The sequence below is a fragment of the Loxodonta africana genome, chromosome X, assembly GCF_030014295.1.
Source record: "Loxodonta africana isolate mLoxAfr1 chromosome X, mLoxAfr1.hap2, whole genome shotgun sequence".
NCBI classification, from domain to species: domain Eukaryota; kingdom Metazoa; phylum Chordata; class Mammalia; order Proboscidea; family Elephantidae; genus Loxodonta; species Loxodonta africana.
In genome coordinates, this window is record NC_087369.1 from 116,894,588 (window position 1) to 116,913,793 (window position 19,206).

A 19,206-nucleotide genomic window follows, 5' to 3' on the forward strand; every position below is an offset into this window, starting at 1 on the left:
ATGATATTGTTCTATAATTTCTGCATTCGGTTGGATCACCTTTCTTGAGAATAGGTATAAATATGGATCTCTTCCAGTCAGTTGGCCAGGAAGCTGTCTTCCGTATTTCTTGGCATAGATGAGTGAGCATCTCCAGCACTGCATCCATTTGTTGAAACATCTCAGTTGACATTCTGTCAATTCCTGGAGCCTTGTTTTCCATCAATGCCTTCAGAGCAGCTTGGACATCTTCCTGATTATATGCCACCTCTTGAAATGGTTGAACATCAACTAATTATTTTTGATATAATGACTCTGTATTTCTTCCATCTTCTTTTGATGCTTCCTGCGTTGTTTAATATCTTCCCCATAGAATCCTTCACTATTGCAACTCGAGGCTTGAATTTTTTCTTCAGCTCTTTCAGCTTGAGAAACGCTGAGCGTGTTCTTCCCTTTTGGTTTTCTATCTCCAGCTCTTTGCACGTGTCATTATAATAATTTACTTTGTCTTCTCGAGTTGCCCTTTGAAATCTTCTGTTCAGTTCTTTTACTTCATCATTTCTTCTTTTGTTTTAGCTGCTTGACATTCGTGAGCAAGTTTCACAGTCTCCTCTGGCATCCGTCTTGGTCCCTTCTTTCTTTCCAGAAGTTTAATGACATGGAAAATTTCTACAATACAATGTTAAATGAAAGAGTAGAACATCAAATTGCATATAATTTTTCAGCTCAACATATATTTTTTCTAGAAAGTTGTCCATTTCCCCTAGACTTTCAAATTTGTTAGAGTACAATTATTCATACTATTCTCAACACATTTTTTTTTTAAGGCAGTATTCTGGTAACAGGGAGGAGAATGAACCTGGTCAACTAATAGAGGAATTGGCTGACCTCCACTAAGAGATTACTCCCAAACCTAATTAGGCTGCTACCTTCCAGTTATTTCTAGTGAGTGAGAAAGTGTATCCAACTCAGGCTCCCTAAAATGACAGAGAAAAAGATAAACAGTTTTGAAATTATGGAACACAAGGGGAAAAAATATGTGTTCATACAAGATAATTTCAGTATAACTGTCTAACCTAAATTATATTTCTTTATCAGTGTTCGGGCTATAAATAATACTCACTAGACATTTAGGGAAGCAACCTAAAGTTATCTTGGTTTCCTTAGCCTAGGCTGCATAGACCCAGACCTCCATTTGATCAGTTATAACCAATGCCTACCCATGGATGCTAAATCTGCCACAGGATCAGTTTTGAAGAGCTTTGTTTTCTCAAAAGCTCACAGTAAATTACGGAGAGTTTCTTTTACTTTGTTTGCTAGCCAAGTAATTTGCATTTAAATGGGATATTTTGTAACACAATGTGCAGTATATACTGGACATAGATTTATGTTATCCTGCTGTGAGGGAGTAGTGTAAGGTTGAATTCCTGTTTGTGATCCCCATTTTATATTATGTTAGGTCAACACTGATACATCTACATGTCTATGAAACACCAGGGAGGAAACAGTCCTTCCATAGATAACAGATGGACACCAACTTAGGGGGATATGAATAATGGACATGGCCTTTTTATCACAGTTTTCACAGTCTCACCTTGACCTACTGTATTTTTCACAAGTAACATGCCCACACGTATAATGTGCAGCGTAGCTCACTTAGGAAAATAGCGAGGAGGGGGTTGCATGGTTGGCAAAAAACACATGCTACATGAGTACCGTATTTTTACGTGCATTATTTGCGTAAAATACGGTGCTCATGCAGTATGCGGGATATGCCTTTGTACCTTTTGTAGTTAGTAGTCATTCTGCTAGAGGATTAATGACACAGTCTCAGGCTGCATACCACAGGCTTGAGTCTATCTCACGTCATTTTTTGTTTAAACTTTATGTAAGATATGCTTATTCCTCAGTTATTTCATTTGACAAAGTTTGCAGTAAGAAGGAAATTCATGAAGTAGATTTAGCTATAGATCTGAAACTTTGTGATATCCAGAGATTTCGTGGATGATGTGCTTTGTACATAGGTGCTGAATAAATGATTGAATGGATGAATTCTGGAGCAGTTCAATAATGGGTTTAATACATTCGCTACAGGATTCAGTTGGGAAGGTTTTGAAATGAATACTAAATCAATTTATGTTTAGATTAAGCATAAAACATCTTGCTGTTATGACTGTGTAGAAGGCCTTGACATAGATTTGAGCTGGTAGAGGTGATAGTCAGAATGTATGCAACCATATTAAAGCTGGGCTACGTATTTAAATTCTCTTTTGGTGACAGATTTAAATTTTATTTTAGTTTTGCCTACCCCTCTTCCATAAGATGCACATTTTCATATAACCATGTCCTGCTCATCAACTTCGTGCTTTGACCAGAATATCTTCTGTAATACCAGAATGTGTTCATCTTCACATGCAGCATATTTCACAGACAAGCCTTTGATGACCAAAGAGAATCTGTTAGAGTATGTGTACCCAACAACAGTGAATTTGAAAGGTACATCTTGGGACTGACATCTCAGGCTTTCCTGCTGCATTAATCCTTATGTCTGCAAATAACAGAAATCTTTCATGAAATCTTAGACCATGAAGATATATTACAGACCCTCTAGACTTTCTTTTAAGGAGCCCTGGTGGCACAATGGTTAAGTGCTCAGCTGCTAACCAAGAGGTCAGTGGTTTGAACCCACTAGCTACTCCATGAGAGAAAAGACCTGGTGATCTGTTGTCTTAAAGATTTCAGCCTAGGAAACCCTATGAGGCAGTTCTACTCTGTCTTATAGGGTTACTGTGAATCAGAATCAACTTGACAGCACACAGCAACAACAAGACTTTCTTGAGTCTCTGGGTAGTGCAAACGATTAACACACTAGGCTGCTAACCAAAAGATTGAAGGTTCAAGTCCACCCAGAGGTACCTTAGAAGAAAGCCCTGGTGATCAGCTTCTAAAAAATCAGCCATTGGATCTACTTCCAAAAATCAGTTCTATTATGACACAGATGACGTCACTAAGAGTCAAAATCAACACGATGGCAACCGGTTAGACTTCCTTATTCACTATAACATGTTACTCTATGCGTTAAAAAAAGCAGAGGAAAAATCATGTTCCCCCATCCTACAATGAAATTTATTTTCCTGTATCTCATTGCACAATGTCCCCAACAAATAAATACAAATAGACAACCCAGTCTTTGATTCCAATAAGACAACAGGCAAATTGGAAATGGATGCCACTGCGTTTAACAAATCCCTTCATATCCTCTCCGGGTATATTTTAATGTAAAATATTAACTTTTTGGAGGTTAGGTCCCAATTTTTGTCATCTAAAGTAGACAAGCATCACTAGTGTTGGGAGAATGAGACTAGTTAGAAAAGTGAATTTGGATCAGGCTAGGTCTTGTGGACCTCTCAAGTCACATCACGTGGGTGCCCACTTCCTCGACCTATGTCCCCAAATATGAAACTCAGTCATTCTCACAGTCACCCAAATTACTTACTATGTCACCTCTGACAGCAGTGACATCTGACATTTGCTCCTTTCTCATAAATATGATGCCAGCTATGTGTCTTGACCTTACTGGGTCAGGCCACTGATTTTTTTTCCCATTAATATTTAATACTACAAATATAAAAGCTGTCTTTCAAAGATTTCAGTGATTCTCAACCTCTGCTTCAAAGAAGACATGGATCCAAGGGTGAAAAGTTGTTATCATTTGATTGCTAACCATTAGGGTGTGAAGACAGATTAAATATATATATATATATACACACACACACACTAGGTATTATCCTTTAAATCCCCCTTCTGGCTTGATATATCATATATATATATATATATATATATATATATATATATATATATATAAATTAGGTTTAATCTACATACAAAGAATTGGAAATAAATCAAAAGGTCTGGATCAGCCATTTTGGCCATTGTTTTTAATGGCATGTTTTCATAAATAAGATTGCAGCTTGACATTTCAAAACTAAGTGGTAAGAAAAAAATTTTTTAAATGTAAGTGGTGATCTTTGCAGAATTGCCTCTTCTTAGAATTATTTATTTAGGAACCAATTTGGTACCAAAAAAAGGGAAGGAAGAAATACAGAATAATTCTCTTTTGTGCATGCCAGAAGCTAGATTTGGGTCCTGACCCAGTGCTCATCCTGCCTTCCAAAAGCTTTCGTATCCTTCTTTAGTTCATTTTGACCTGAAAGTCTCTTTATTTTCTTACACTAAATGTTGCCAGTAAAGTGCAGGTTGATATGAATGCTCATGCCACATCATTTAATGCTGCCAGGCTGGGTTTGGGGATGTGGTTCTTTTCTGGCATCCAGTGGGCAGAAAGTGATAATTTGGGGTAACAGTGGCATTCCTGGGCTGAAGTGCAGACGCCTGATGACCTTAGTGTGTAGGATCACCAAGACACAAGGCTTTGTCTGAGCTAGAACAGTCGTTTGGGAATGCTACCAACATTCTCATTTCTGATAGCTTTAATTCTGCATGCTTAAATGCGAGCAATGCAGTGATAACCATTATATTATAATCTCATTTTTTAATGTTTTCTGTAAAGTCCCAAACCATTCTGTATGCGAACCAGTGGCATCTAAGTTATAAGCCCTTTATCCAGGAATGTTATCTTCACATTTTTAGCTGAATTGTGATCCATATCACAAACTAAATAATGGATTTTTTTAAATGGTATCTTTAAAAGGATACCCAAATAATTCATCACTCAGCTGTATCTCTGAGTAGAGAAAATGCCTCTTTCTTTCTCACCTCTCAGTGATATCAGTGCATCATAAAGTGCTCTGTAGGCTTTAAGCATATGGCTGCTTGGCTCAATGCACTCATGCCATGGTGTTAATGAGGCCAAGGTTGTAAGGGCCAGTTAGTTTTGCCCTGCGTACTGACCATAGACTACTGGGAATTAGTTAAGAGATGGTACCACAGACAAGAAAGGCACCATGGCAAAACCTCAGCACCTCTTGGTCCATCCTCCCCATGTGACAGGCAGGATGTGTGTGTTCAGCATCTTCTCAGGGGAGGAAAGGAGTAGTAGCTTGGGAGGCCCCAATATCTACCTCTGAACAAAGGGGGCCTGACATTCACACATTAACTTTGCATTATAATCCCCCGTCATACCATTGATTTGCTGTGTAACCTTCCTCAGTAAAGCAGAGATAATAGGATAGAATGAAATGGGCTTACCTCCTGGGGATGTTGTGTGAATTAGCAAATTAACGAGTGTAAAGTGTTAGCATTTATGTAAGTGCTAGTGGTTGTCATTATTTCTAGGGACCTAGTCTCATTCTAAATAGAGATTCTAAGTATATTATGCTTTTTTCAGAGAGGGATTTTCACCCACATCAATTGCATTTAAGCTGAGCATAAAACAGAGGTGATAATAACGTAGTAGTGATCATCACAATGCAGAGCTGTAAACCTTTTTCCCATTAAAGCTAAAACTATTTTCAGCAACTTTCAATGCTTTTAAACTTTGCTTTCTAAAAAGCTTTGTGCCAACAGTTATCTGTACAGTGATTATTCTTCCTGTGACAGGTGGGGGGAATGGGACCTATTCATTATTCATTCCTGTAATGACTATATAATGTTTTGAATTTGTTTGCATCACACAATCAGGCAAAGACTTGGTAGCTGGTTTGATTGCCACATATTGCAATCATTATAAAAAAATAAAAACTCTTCTGCTCTGCCCACGCTGCTGTCCTCTAGAGGTAGCCAACATACAGACTGAAAACTCGTGGGGAATTGACGTGCTTTCCAACAAAAGGCACTGTACATAGATTCTTTCAATTTAACATCTTTACCAAGGAATTTTGTTGTCGCCTGCTATTTCCGAAGAGACTGTGTGTGAAAGAATTCTTCCATTTCTTTTATCACTCCAACTTCACTTACCAAGAAAGTCATTTATGGCTGATTGCAGAACTCTTGAACTCAGCCTGGCAGCTGCAGTGTGAACTCCTCAGATCTGGGATCCTTGTTACTTATTTGCATATTCATTTGAAGTGATTTTTCAGGGTTATTTGAAAACCTCTTGACCTGACATCCTGTAATAGCCGAGATCTAAAGCACTCTGTGTTTTTGGTTCTTTTTCTCTTTGTCTTACAGATAACAGACGGGTACCTTTGGAAAGGTCACGCTCTCGCCACAATGGAGCTAGCTCATCTAAGTGATTCCTGATGCCAAAGAGTATGAAAAATATTTAAGTAAACAAAATCATGCGTTTTGAGAAGAACAAAACATGCACTCAAGGGATGGAGAAGAAATAAGTGCATTTCGGCTAAGATCAAGCTAAGCTGGCTGAAATAGTGTGCATTTGTGAAACTTGGAAGATTCCTCCCGCAATTATACTAATATGAACACAATTATCAGGATTATAAAAAGTGTGTTCCTTTGCAGTGTAATGATGTGTGTTATTTGTTATTGTATGTGATCTGATGGTGATGATGAAAATATAAAACATCAAAGAGAGCTAAAGCTGTTCGGAAACATTCAGTTTGTCAAAAATTTACAAGCTTACTGAAATTTGCCAGTCATCAAATAAAAACAGCAGGAAAGAGAAGAAAGACTAGAAAGAAAGAATTATTCAGTGTCTGGTTCTGATCCCTATTATGTAAAAAAGAAAAGATCCAAAAAATGTGCATGTTTAAGATTCGGGATATGCACTACTATTGTGCACACTGTAAGAGAAGCCATTTTGGGAACTCAAAAAAAGCTCTGCTTAACCCCAGTCAAGTTATTTAGAATCTTATCTCAAGTGAAAGCTGATGAACTCATCTGCTTTGGCTGAAATTAAACTTATCATTAATCTCGAGTTATGGCATGATATTGCAGGCACTTATCATTGCTAAAAATAAACCAAAGTTTAACAGAATCAGTTACGGAGAGCAATTTCAACTTTATTTAAAGAGGTATTTTCTAATTATGCATATATATCTACTTTCTACAAATAAGGCAGATCTACTTTCTACAAATACTTTGTATGGCTATTTTTGAGAAAAAAATCCACATTTTAATGTTTATGCTAGGGAAGAATCTGAAAATTCTATTTCCTTTAGATTGTAAGCACAAATACTGATTCCTGTACTCCATGGTTTATTTCCTCTTCTATTGCTTCTTTCTCCCTAGACCCCCTCGAAGGCAGGGAATAGAATTCTAGGAGACCTGAGAGAAAAAGGTTTCTCTCTGCAGGAGGTAGCAGAAAACTGTCTGAAAGGTCAATTGTTTTATCAAACTTTCTACTCCCATTTCCAATTCTGCTTTGGTGGCCTGAAGAAGAAAAAAAAAGAAAGAAACTCTATGTATGTATGTATATATATATGTGTATATATTTATATCTCCTGCTACAGTAATTCCATATCCCATTAGCTAAGTGAACTTCTTAATCATCACCATTCTTACCACCTCATGTCAACAAATTAAAACGATACTGCCAAAACAACTCTAGGGGAAAAAATCAAGCTCTACATTTTTCTTAAATAGTCGAGGGAGTACAAGTTACGCTTAACTTGTCTGTTATTTTAAGGTATGCATTGAAATAATGTGGTACAACTTCTCTCAAGTGCAGTTTTAAGACTAATTCATGCCAATGATTGTGATTATTGTAATGGATTTCTTATATGTATATTTCTTATACAGAAAATCCTATTTCTACTTCTCTATAGCACATTATAACATTCAGAAAGATCAAACAACTCGCTTGACAAGTCACCATCTGAAAAAAATGTAAACAAGTGACCAACAGTTTACAGATTCCTTTATAGAGATGTATAATGATTCAAACTGCTGCCTTTTCCTCCAGTGCGTCCTTCCTTGGGTGTTATACTTCCAGAACTCTGAAGCTGCTACAATAGAGAAATCGAACAGAGTAACATTATCCCAGATTTTACAATTTTATCCTATCTTAAAAGACACACACGCACACACACAACCTTAAGGGATATATCGATTTCACACATTTTTTTAAACAAGAAAAGTTTAAATTCTGCTAACTTATGTACAGGCCTAATGTGTATATTTTTTGACTTTACAAAGTCTTTTTTGAAACCTTCACGCAGTGGCTTCTTTGAGTCTTTTGGTAGCTTTTCCGGCTGTAGGAAAGTGATATTTAAAAATGTTAACCCTGACTAAAATTTAAAATTTGGGGGCATTTACCATGCCATGTTATCAAGCTGGTAAGGGTAAAAATACTGACTTACCAGCATGTTTTACCTTTTCCAGATGTGTGAAGATGTCTTATTTTTCAGTTTGTGAAAACAAATGAAGAACTATTATTGATAAATTATATATTTGTATTTAGACCAATCCCACGTGCTTTTCACAAAGATTAAAAATCGTTCGGAGTCTTTCATGAACTTCCAATAATTGAATTAAAGGGCCTGCTTTCCAGATTTATATTGGTCCTGCTCTAGCCATTTGCAGTTTTGTTTTACACAGAAAAGTACCATTAAAAAAAAAAAAGCACACAGTGATATTATTAGTATATTGTTGTTAGATGCCATCAAGTCAGTTCTGACTCACAGTGACCCTACAGGACAGAGTAGAACTGCCCCATTTTTAGTATAGAATCAAATAATACCAAAGTCTTATGTTGGGTTTATTATTGCCATGTATGAGAAGCTCCATTTATGCAGATTTTTTCCAGAACAGTATTTAAAATAGGTGCAAAACCCTTAAAATGTTTACTAGTTATATTAGTTTCCTGTGGCTACTGTAACAAATTACCACAAACTTGTTGTCTTAACACAATAGAAATTTATTCTCTCATAATTCTGGAGGCCAGAAATTTGAAATCAACATGTCAGCAGGGTTGCGTTCCCTCTGGAAGCTGTAGGGGAAAATCCTTTCCTTGCCTCGTCCAGGCTCTGGTGACTGTTGACATTTCCTGGTTTGTGGCCAATTCATTTCAGTATCTGCCTTCATGGTCACAGCCTCCTCTGTTTGTTCCCCTCTGTGTGTCTGTCTCAAAGCCCCCTCGGTTTCTCTTTTATAAGGACACGTGTCATTTATTTACAGGATAAACTGCTCCTTTCAAGGTACTTAATTTTACTTACATCATTTGGCATATAAGGTAACATTCATAGGTTCCAGGATTAGGAAATGGACATATCTTTTGGGAGGCTACCATTTAACCTACTACAGTCTTCTCTCTGGTCCTCAAAGTTCCATGTCCATCCCATGTGAAAAACACATCTACCCCATCCCAATAGCCCCAGAAGTCTCAACTCCTTATAGCATCAGCTCTTAAGTCCAAAGTCCCTCCTAAGACTTATCAGCTCAAAAATCCCAAATCTCAATCAGGTATGGATGAGATTCTGGGTATGATCCAGCCTGGGGTGAAATTCTTCTCTATCTGTAGACCTGTGAAACTAGAAAACATATCATCTGCTTCTAAAATCCCAACAGTGGGACAAGCAGGGGGTAACTGGTAGAGACATTCCCTTCCAAAAGGAGGAAAATGGAAGGTAGAAAGGAGTCACTGGTCCCAAGCAATTACTAAACCCAGTACAGCAAATTCTGTTAGGTTTCAAGACCTGGGGATAATCCTCTGTGGCTTGAAGCTCTGCCTTCTGGGCCTGAAGCTCTGTCTTCTTGGCTGATAGCTTGGACCTTTGCCTCTGGGCCTGAGACCTGCACATCTGCTTCTGTTGCCTGTGACTTGTGCCTCTGCCATTGCACCCATGGCTCTTCCCTTAGGATGATCCGTCCTTTATTCTTGAAGGGTAGCACATGCTTGCAGATGAATAGTCTTATCAGACTATTTCCTGCCTGTAGAATTTTGGGAGTCTGACACCCTTATAACATTTTGTCTTGTCTCTGCCCCTTTCAGTTCAATCTGAAAGTGTTTCTGCTGGTATAGCATTCTTTAAAGCCTTGTGAAGGGGGGGGGAGCTGTGTGTCTCTCATGTGTGTCATGTTGATTCACACCATTAGATAAGAGGGTCCTCCACAAAACTTTCTTGTGTAACCTCGTCTCTATTCCTGTCATCTGCTGAGATGGTTGAGCGGCTCTATGAGTCACACACCTAATCTCTTCAGAACTAGGCAAAGGTTGTCAACCTACACCCTTTCCTTTCTCCCAGAGCACACTTTCCTAACAGTGAATCTCCTAATTTTAGCATTTTTTGCAATCTGGATAGGCTCAGAATTTCCCAAATCATTGGGTTCTGGTTCCTTTTCCCTTAACAATTCCTTCCTCAATTTATCTTTCCTCTTACATTTTACTCTAAGCAGCAAGAGGAAAGCAGGCCATACACTTCAACACTTTGCTTCGAAATCTCAGCTAAATATCCAAGTTTATCACTTACAAGTTCGTCTTTCTGTACAACTATAGAATAACTGAACTTTTTGCAACTATATAGCAAGGATTGCCTTTCTTCCAGTTTCCAATAGGATGTTCACTTCTCTCTGAGTCCTCACCAGAAGAGCCTTTGATGTTCATTTTTCTACCAACATGCTGCTCATGACAACATATACATATACTCTAAGACCATAGAGACCATAGGAGCTTTCTCTACTGTGCTCATCATTACTTTCTAAGCCCTCATCAGAATTGCCTTTAACGGCTATAATTCTAGCAGCAGTCTGTTTAAGGCAACCTAGGCTTTTCCTATTTGCCTCAAAATTCTTCCAGTCTTTACCCATTATTCAATTCTAAAACCACTTACGCATTTTTTAGGTATTTGTTACAGCAGCACCCCACTTCCCAATTCTGAAATCTGTATTAGATTCCTGTAGCTGTTGTAACAACTTACCACAAACTGGGTGGCTTAAAACAATTTATCCTGTCACTGCTCTGGAGGCCCGAAATCCAAAATCAAGGAGTTGCAGCGTTACAAATCCTTTGGAGGCTCTAGGAGAGAATCCATTCCTTGCCTCTTCAAGCTTCTCATGACTGCTTCCTTTCCTTGATTTGTGGTGACATCTCTCTCTGCTCTATCTTTACGTGACCTTCTCCTCCGTGTGTCAAAATTTCCCTCTGCCTCTTTCTTATAGGGACACTTGTGAAGGCATTTAGGGCCCACCGGAATTATCCATGATAATCTCCTCATCTCTAAATCCTTAATTACATTTACTAAGACCCTTTTTCCAGATAAAGTATAACATCATAGTTTCCAGGGATTAGGATATGGACATTTTTTTGAGGCGTATCAGGGGCACCATTCAACTCACTACACTACTCATTGTACATAAATGTACTTTTTACTTTTTAAAATGCATCCTTGGTGCTCAGGCCAAATTTAAGGCTGTCTCTAAAAGCTATTGTCTGAACAGGCTACTGCATGCTTTGATGTTAAGTAGATAAACAGGCTACTGTAATGTTTGGTTGATATTTTGCCACTATAGCCAATTATCTTGAAAACACAGTTGATCCTAACTCTGAGCTCTGGGTATCTCTTTTGCCTCTTTTATGGAATTTTTGACCAAATGTCTTTTATGCTTCATAATGCAGGCACAAAACTACCTCTGACACAGAGGGGCTCTTTATAAGCTTATTTGAGATATGGTGAATCCCTCAGCTAAAGGGAGAGGTGACAGCAAAGCCTGCTTTGAATGGGTATTGAGGGAGATCATGCCCATACCAAGCCACCCAGAAGAAATATTTTAGTAGCAGTAGAACCATGGATATGTGCCCTCATTTTGTCTTGGAACAAACAACCTGTCTCTAAGCAGGACCAAGAATGACTTTCAATCTATGTGTAATGCATACTTACTTATTCAATAAAGTTACAATGTACATTAAATGTTGTGCTGCTTATGATAATAAATATTAAGGATACATGGGAAGATACAAACTGTGAAATATCAAGACAGGATGTGAGAACATTCTAGAAAGAGAAGCTTCAACTGAACAGATGGGCAAGAGGTTTTTTCTGTTTTTTCATTTGTTTATTATGCACAGGGGTATGGGGCTCAGTCCTTCTTGGCAGCTGTCTTCCTCATGGTGCCAGGTTGCTGGTTGCTCAGCTCCTCTTGCTTCTTCTTGGTGCAGATGTGTGTCCTCACCATTTTCTTTTTTTATTGTACTTTAGATGAAGGTTTACAGAACAAACTAGTTTCTCATTAAATAGTACACATACTGTTTTATCACATTGGCTAACAACCCCAGGACATGTCGACACTCTCCCTTCCTGACCATTGGGTTCCCTATTACCAGCTTTCCTGTCCCCTCCTGCCTTCTAATCCTTGCCCCTGGGTTGTTGTGCCTCATTAGTCTCATTTTGTTTTATGGGCTTGTCTAATCTTTGGATGAAGGGTGAACCTCAGGAGTGACTTCATTACTGAGCTAAAAGAGTGCCCGGGGGCCATACTCTCAGGATTTCTCCAGTCTCTGTCAGGCCAGTAATTCTGGTCTTTTTTTTGTGAGTTAGAATTTTGTTCTACATTTTTCTCCAGCTCTGTCCGGGACCCTCTAATGTGATCCCTGTCAGAGCCGTCAGTGGCGGTAGCTGGGTACCATCTAGTTGGACTGGACTCAGCCGTAGTAGATGTGGTCCATTAGTCCTTTGGACTAATCTTTCCCTTGTATCTTTAGTTTTCTTCATTCTCCCTTACTCCCAATGGGGTGAGACCAGTGGAGTATCTTAGATGGCCATTCACAGGCTTTTAAGATGCCAGATGCTACTCATCAAAGTAGTCACCTTTGTCTTGATGAACCTTCCTGTCCTTGGAGACCTTGAGCAGCTCCATGGTGTGCCACTCATATGAGACAAATCCACACACTTCTCAGATCATGTCCCGCATAAACTTGGTGTGCTTGGTGAGGCATCTTGGTGGCAGCAGTGCCTCAGCTTGCTCATGATTTTGGTCACGTCGTTGCCCTTGTTGAGACCCACCACCATGAGGTAGCACAGAGCCAGGGTCTAACCCACAGCACAGCCCTAGGGCCCTGATGGCAGTGGATCCCACCCATCTGGGACCACACTTGGCAAGGTTTTTATAAGGACCAGGTCAGAATACATGGAATGTATTCAAAGACACACTTACCTGTGGGAATCATAAGGTTTTCTTCAAGTATTCTTTAACACTGCTTGCCAGAGTAGTGTAAAGATGTTCGTTCGCACAACTAAAATTCCAGAAAAAATTCAGAAGAGTGATTTATAACCTCCAGAGAAACAGTTTTTACAGAAAAGACTTTCTGACTTGAGTGTAGAACTAAAGCAAATGGGCTTCAAATGCCCAGAGGGATAAAAATCTGGAATGAAAAGCTAAGAATTGTAGATAATTATTCTCTGGGAGGCTTTCAAAAGAATCTGTCATCACGGGTGAGCTAACTTGAAGATGGAGGGGTGGACAAGGTAATAACCAAATCTATAAATGATACGATCCAAAGTACCTGACAAAACTTTGGAATGTTTTGCACCAGGAATCAAATACATTGGCTTTTTCTTCTCCCTAAGGCTAAAGTATCCACCACTAGGGGAATTTTTACGTAATACCAAAAGCTCAAAGGAAAGCGGAAATCTGAGAACTGATATGTAACATGCTGTATAATAAGAAAACAGTAGTCAAATATCCCATTTATAGACTGTATTTAGATGTCTAGAGTCCCAATAGCTTCAAATAAAATATTATTACGGTTAGTGTCCATAGCAGGGAAAAACAACTCACAAATTCATGAATTATGTGAATCATGACGTTGTTCATAGTTCTTGGAGATTGGCCAGACTTTAGTCTTTAGCCATGATGACCTTTTATCTTGGCTAATTGAGGTTCAGCCAATACTTTCACCTATATCTTGGCTAATTGAGATCTAGCCAATGTTTTCACCTTTTCGTGGTTCTGATTGAAACACAAGAGCTGTTATTATTAGACATAAAATAAGAGCAACAACAATAATAATATAAAACCCTCAACTTGTCTACCTTGCTAAAGTCTCCCCACAGTGTGTCTATTCTGGTCATGTGGTGCCCATTCAGTGGAAGCTGCTTTTCAAGACAATTATGAATTAAACATAGAGCCTGTCTTCAAGGATTTCGCATTGTAGTGGGAGAGGAGATATGTACAAACAGAATTATAATCTAAGGTAGCAAAAAGGTGACCAGTGTCATAAGGATGGTATAGATGAGGACTATGGGAGTTTAAAGTCCCTGGGTGGTGCAAATGGTAGAAGTGCTTCACTGCTAACTGAAGGGTTGGAAATTTGAGTTCATCTAGAGGCACCTCAGAAGGAAAGCTTGGTGATCTACTATTGAAAAATCAGCCATTGAAAATCTTATGGAGCACAGTTCTACTCTGATACATGAGGTCGCCAGGAGTCGGAATTGACTCAATGGCAACTGGATGGGAGTTCAGAAAATTCAAATTACTTTCAGTTTTGGAAAGCTGGGGTGGGAAGCAGATATCAGTGTAGATTTTTTGCAGGGAGTGACATTTGAGCTGAAATGTAAAAGGTAAGTAGACTTGAACGTGTAGCTTTTGTTCACTCAGTTGGTATTGAATGAACATCTACTTTGTGCCAGACGCAATGCTGGGCTCTGACAATGTAACAGTGGACCAGATAAATGTGGTCACTGTTATCATGGAGCTTAAACGTCTTTTTGAGAAGGGAAGGAAACCATGAACAGAGGTACAAACTTGGAACTTCTTAGTGCCTATGCAGAAAAACATTGAACAATTTGGCTAGGGTGTAGGGTCCATGAAAGGCAGTAGTGGTTGTATGGTTTCGGTTTGATTTTATAAAAGACAGGGAAACGCTGAAGGGTTTTGAGCAAAGAAATGACACAGAGCACTTAAGATTATTCTGGAAGCTCTGTGTAGGATAGAGAGGGACAAGGCCATAGATGGAAAAATTTGTTGGAGGTTGTCTTAGTTATCTAGTGCTGCTGTAATAGAAATACCACAAATAGATGGCTCTGACAAACAACAGAAATTTATTCTCTCACAATTTAGGAAGCTAAAACTCTGAATTTAGGGCACCAGCTCCAGGGGAAGGCTTGCTTTCTCTGTTGACTCTGGGAGAATGTCCTTGTCATCAAAGTTCCCCTGAGTCTAGGAGTTTTTCATCACAGGGACCCCAGGTCCAAAGAATGCAGTCCACTCCCAGCTCCTCTTTCTTAGTGGTGGGAAGCCCCTCTCTCTCTGCTTGGTTTTCTTATATCTCAAAAGAGATTGAGTCAAGATACAACCTAATCTTGTAGATTGTGTCCTGCCTCATTAATTAACATAACTGGCTCTAACCCTGCCTCATTAACATCATAGAAGTTAGGATTTACAACATGTAGGATAATTACATTGGATGACAAACTGGAGGAAAACTACACAATACTGGGAATCATGGCCTAGCCAAGTTGACACACATTTTTGGGGGACACAATTCAATCCATAACAGAGGTTATTGCAATCATAGTTTTGAGGAATAATGAGGGCCTAAACTGAGAAACATCAGGGGGCAGATCAAGGTAGCATCTAAAGAACTGCCAATCAATTGGGTATTGAAGGCATGAGGATGTGGAAGACCAAGATTTCAGACCAGAGTGATTGATGGGCTACCCTCAACAGGAAAATTGAACACAAGAGCTCATCTTTTCAGCAGTACCATGACTATGCACAGTTGCAGTTCTGACACTTGGTATGATCCTATTATCCGTATTGTTAAATGATGCATACAAGCCTTATATACAAGTAGCATCAAATCATAAAGACATAGAGCAGACAGGAGAGCATGATTTCTGAACAAGAACTTATTCAGTGATATTAGAGTGATGATGGTATAAGGACAAGGGTAAGTTTTCTGGGTTGCTTCTCTTTTCTGTCTTCTTTTTTCCTTTCCTTTTTAATAATATAAAAAGTCAAAACACTGAATGGCTATTCAAAGAAACAAACAGAAAACAGACTGAGTGGACATTAAAATGTACAGATTCAGTTTCATACTGACAGGGAAGAAAGGCATTAAGGAAAAAGTATAATTTTTGGAAAAGCTTTAATTAGTTCATAGCTAACCCAGTACCCCGTGCCGTCGAGTCAATTAAGTTCATAGCTAGAGTTTCTTAAATATCTGATTAATATTTTAAGGCATACAAATTAAGAGGTTCTTGATTTAGGTATTGGAACAATTATTACTCGAAAAGAACAGCAAATTCCCCCCTTTTACTGCTTTCCCAGGAATCTGTCAGACTTCCTAACGGACCGCAAATCTGTCCCCTTTGTGATAAATACATTTCTACTCAGAGAACCCTACCATACATTCAACTGCTGGGGTACATGTGACACTGAATGGCCTTATTGTATCCCATATTCTTTTATTTTGGAGAAGGACCTGGTTTCTGAATCTGCTCTATCCTGCCCCAATACTTTGTGTTACTGCTCCTCCATTTTTCTACAGAAACCTAAATATGACAGTGAAAATAAAATTGAAAGTACTCAAGTATTACAAATTTTCTCTTTGAACAGATTTTGGAAGCCTATGATATATATAATAGCACAGGGGCCTAGACTTTCTGACAAAAATCAAGCAATGAGGTGCTCTTCCTGGCTAAACAGTTCATAGCAATTATGATGGTGCTTGGGAGTGGGAGTAAGGTAGGGGAAAGGAAAGGGGTCATGCACTAAGCCCCTGTCTTAGTTGCCTAGTGCTGCTGTAACAGAAATACCACAAGCGGATGGCTTTAACAAAAAGAAGCTTTTTCTCTCACAGACTAGTAGGCTAGAAGTCCAAATTCAGGATGCCAGCTCCAGGGGAAGGTTTTCTCTGTCAGCTCTGGAGGAAGGTCGTTGTCATCAATCTTCGCCTTGTCTAAGAGCTTCTCAGTGCAAGGACCCCAGGTCCAAAGCATGCACGCTCCTGTCTCTTCTTGCTTGGTGGTAATGAGATCCCCCTATCTCTCTGAGGGCTTCTGCCTTTTGTATCTCAAGAGAGATTGACTCAAGATAGAACCTAATCTTGTAGATTGAGTCCTGCCTCATTAACATAACTGCCTCTAATCCTGCCTCATTAACATCATAGAGGCAGGATTTATAAAACATAAGAAAATCATATCAGATGACAAAATGATGGACAGTCACACAATACTGGGAATCATGGACTAGCCAAGTTGACACATATTTTGGGGCAACACAATTCAACCCATGACACCCCCTTAGCAGAATTCAGTATAATGATAAAAATGAAAGTTCCTCTTTCAGATGTCAATGGCATTTTGACTCCAGAGCATCGAGAGAGGGCTGGATACTGAGTTTCTGGCACTGTATAGTGCTTTGTACTTTTGAAATAACTTTCAATTTTCACATGCATTATTCCATCATCTCATTTCCCCTCAATCTACGAACATACTCAAGTTCCCCTCATCCTATTACAAACCAACCAACCTTCCCTTGAATCTCTCCCCCTCAAGTCCACCAGTGACCACCTAATTGCCAAATTCTTGTTGTGGATTTCAATTGTGTCCCCCAAAACTATATGCTGTAAGTCTTAACCCCTTTACCTGTGGAGCCAAGCTCTTACTAAAAAAAACGTTGGCATTTTGGATCCACCAGCCGCTCCCTGGAAACCCTATGGGGTAGTACTAGCCCCATAGGATTCGACTCAACAGCAACATTTTTTTTTTATACCTGTGGATGTAATCCCACTTGGGAATAGAGTTTTCTTTGTCATGTTAATAAAGCCATATCATTGTAGGGCGTGTCTAAAGCCAATCACGTCTGAGATATAAAAGGAGCAGATTAGCAGGAACAGAAGCAAGTAAGCATGAATGGGGGAAAGACAGAGAAGCTGAAAAAAGGATTTCCTTCCAGAGGGACAGAGAAAGCCTTCTCCTAGAGCCAGAGCACTGAATTTGGACTTGTAGCTTCCTAAACTGTGAGAAATTAAACTTCTGTTCATTAAAGCCACCCTCTTGTGGTATTTCTTTTATAGCAGCACTAAGAACTAGAGACACCTATGAACTCCCCTCAATCCTCATCCTACTCACTTTTTCCCATATCTTCCACGAAGCACACTTGGCCCTATCTTCTACTTCTTCGGAAACTCACACCCCTTAGTAATAGTTATGTTCATGTGGCCCCTAAATATAGACATTGTCTCTAGTCTTCTTAATTTGCATTCTACTCACCCCGAGGGTGATGTTAGCCATTTCCATGGTCCAATGATTTATTTCAAGCAGATGACTCTGAGATCATTTCTGAACCTCAGACCCACCTTCCCACTGTAAATAATGAAAAAAAAAAATAGCTCACACAGAAAACTCAGGTCTTAGTCTTCTAGTGCTGCTACAACAGAAATACTACAAGTGGATGGCTTTAACAAAGTGAAGTTTATTCTCTCACAGTCCAGTAGGCTAGAAGTCAGAATTCAGTGCACCAGCTCCAGGGGAAGGCTTTTTCTCTCTGTTGGCTCTGGAGGAAGGTCCTTGTGATGCATCAGTCTTCCCTCGGTCTGGGAGCATCTCAGGGCAGGAACCTCAGGTCCAAAGGACACGCTCTGCTCCTGGCACTGCTTTCTTGGTGGTTCCCATGTCTCTGTGCTCGCTTCTTTCTTTTACATCTCAAAAGAGATTGGCTTAAGACCCCATGTAATCTTGTAGATCTCATCAATATAACTGCCACTAATCCATTTCATTACATCATAGTGATAGGGTTTACAACATATAGGAAAATCACATAAAATGGTGGACAGTCATACAATACTGGGAATCAGGACCTAGCCAAGTTATTTTGATATTTTGAGGGGATGCAATTCAATCCATGACACTCAGTGTATTCTGAACCAAATCAGTTCTCCAGCAAACTTACTCTTCTACGTATGTTGCCTGTCTTATTACTGTACTACCCTTTTCCCCATCTCTAAGGCTAGAAACCCCAGAAGCATTTGTGTTATTCCCTCTCCCCTAGTATCCAGTCAGGTGCAGAAGTTGGTCTCAGCGTTTCAGCCTTTTAACTCTATAATCCGTGTTTCACACTGCCAGAGACAGCTTCCTAAAATGCCTTTCTTGTCCCACTTCAAAAATCTTTTGTTGTTCCCCTTAATTAACAAAACTAATGTGGCTTTCAAAGGCCCTAGGAGTAGACCCAAATATAACTTTCAAACCTCTTCTACTCCATCCCTCTAGCCATGCTGGAACATGCCAATGATAAATAAACATATGATTACATCTCCAAACGTACATATTCCTTCATGCCATTAGATGCACATACAGTTTACTCTGACTGGTATGGCCTCATGGCCCAACTTCATCCCTTTTCTCCTATTAATCTTTCAAGGACCAATGC

The 19,206-nt window shown here is 39.2% G+C and overlaps 1 protein-coding gene across 6 annotated transcripts in view; it reads left to right on the plus strand.

The window, feature by feature from the left end:
* Positions 1–8,533, plus strand: part of DIAPH2 (diaphanous related formin 2) — a 940,735-nt gene extending 932,202 nt beyond the window's left edge. For all 6 annotated transcript variants that reach the window (XM_064277942.1, XM_064277941.1, XM_064277943.1 and 3 more), the window contains one exon: positions 6,109–8,533. In XM_064277942.1, coding sequence (XP_064134012.1) covers positions 6,109–6,173 — 65 coding nt within the window. In that variant the 3' untranslated portion in view covers positions 6,174–8,533. The remainder of the gene's footprint in view (positions 1–6,108) is intronic.
* The last annotated feature ends 10,673 nt before the right edge of the window (positions 8,534–19,206 follow it).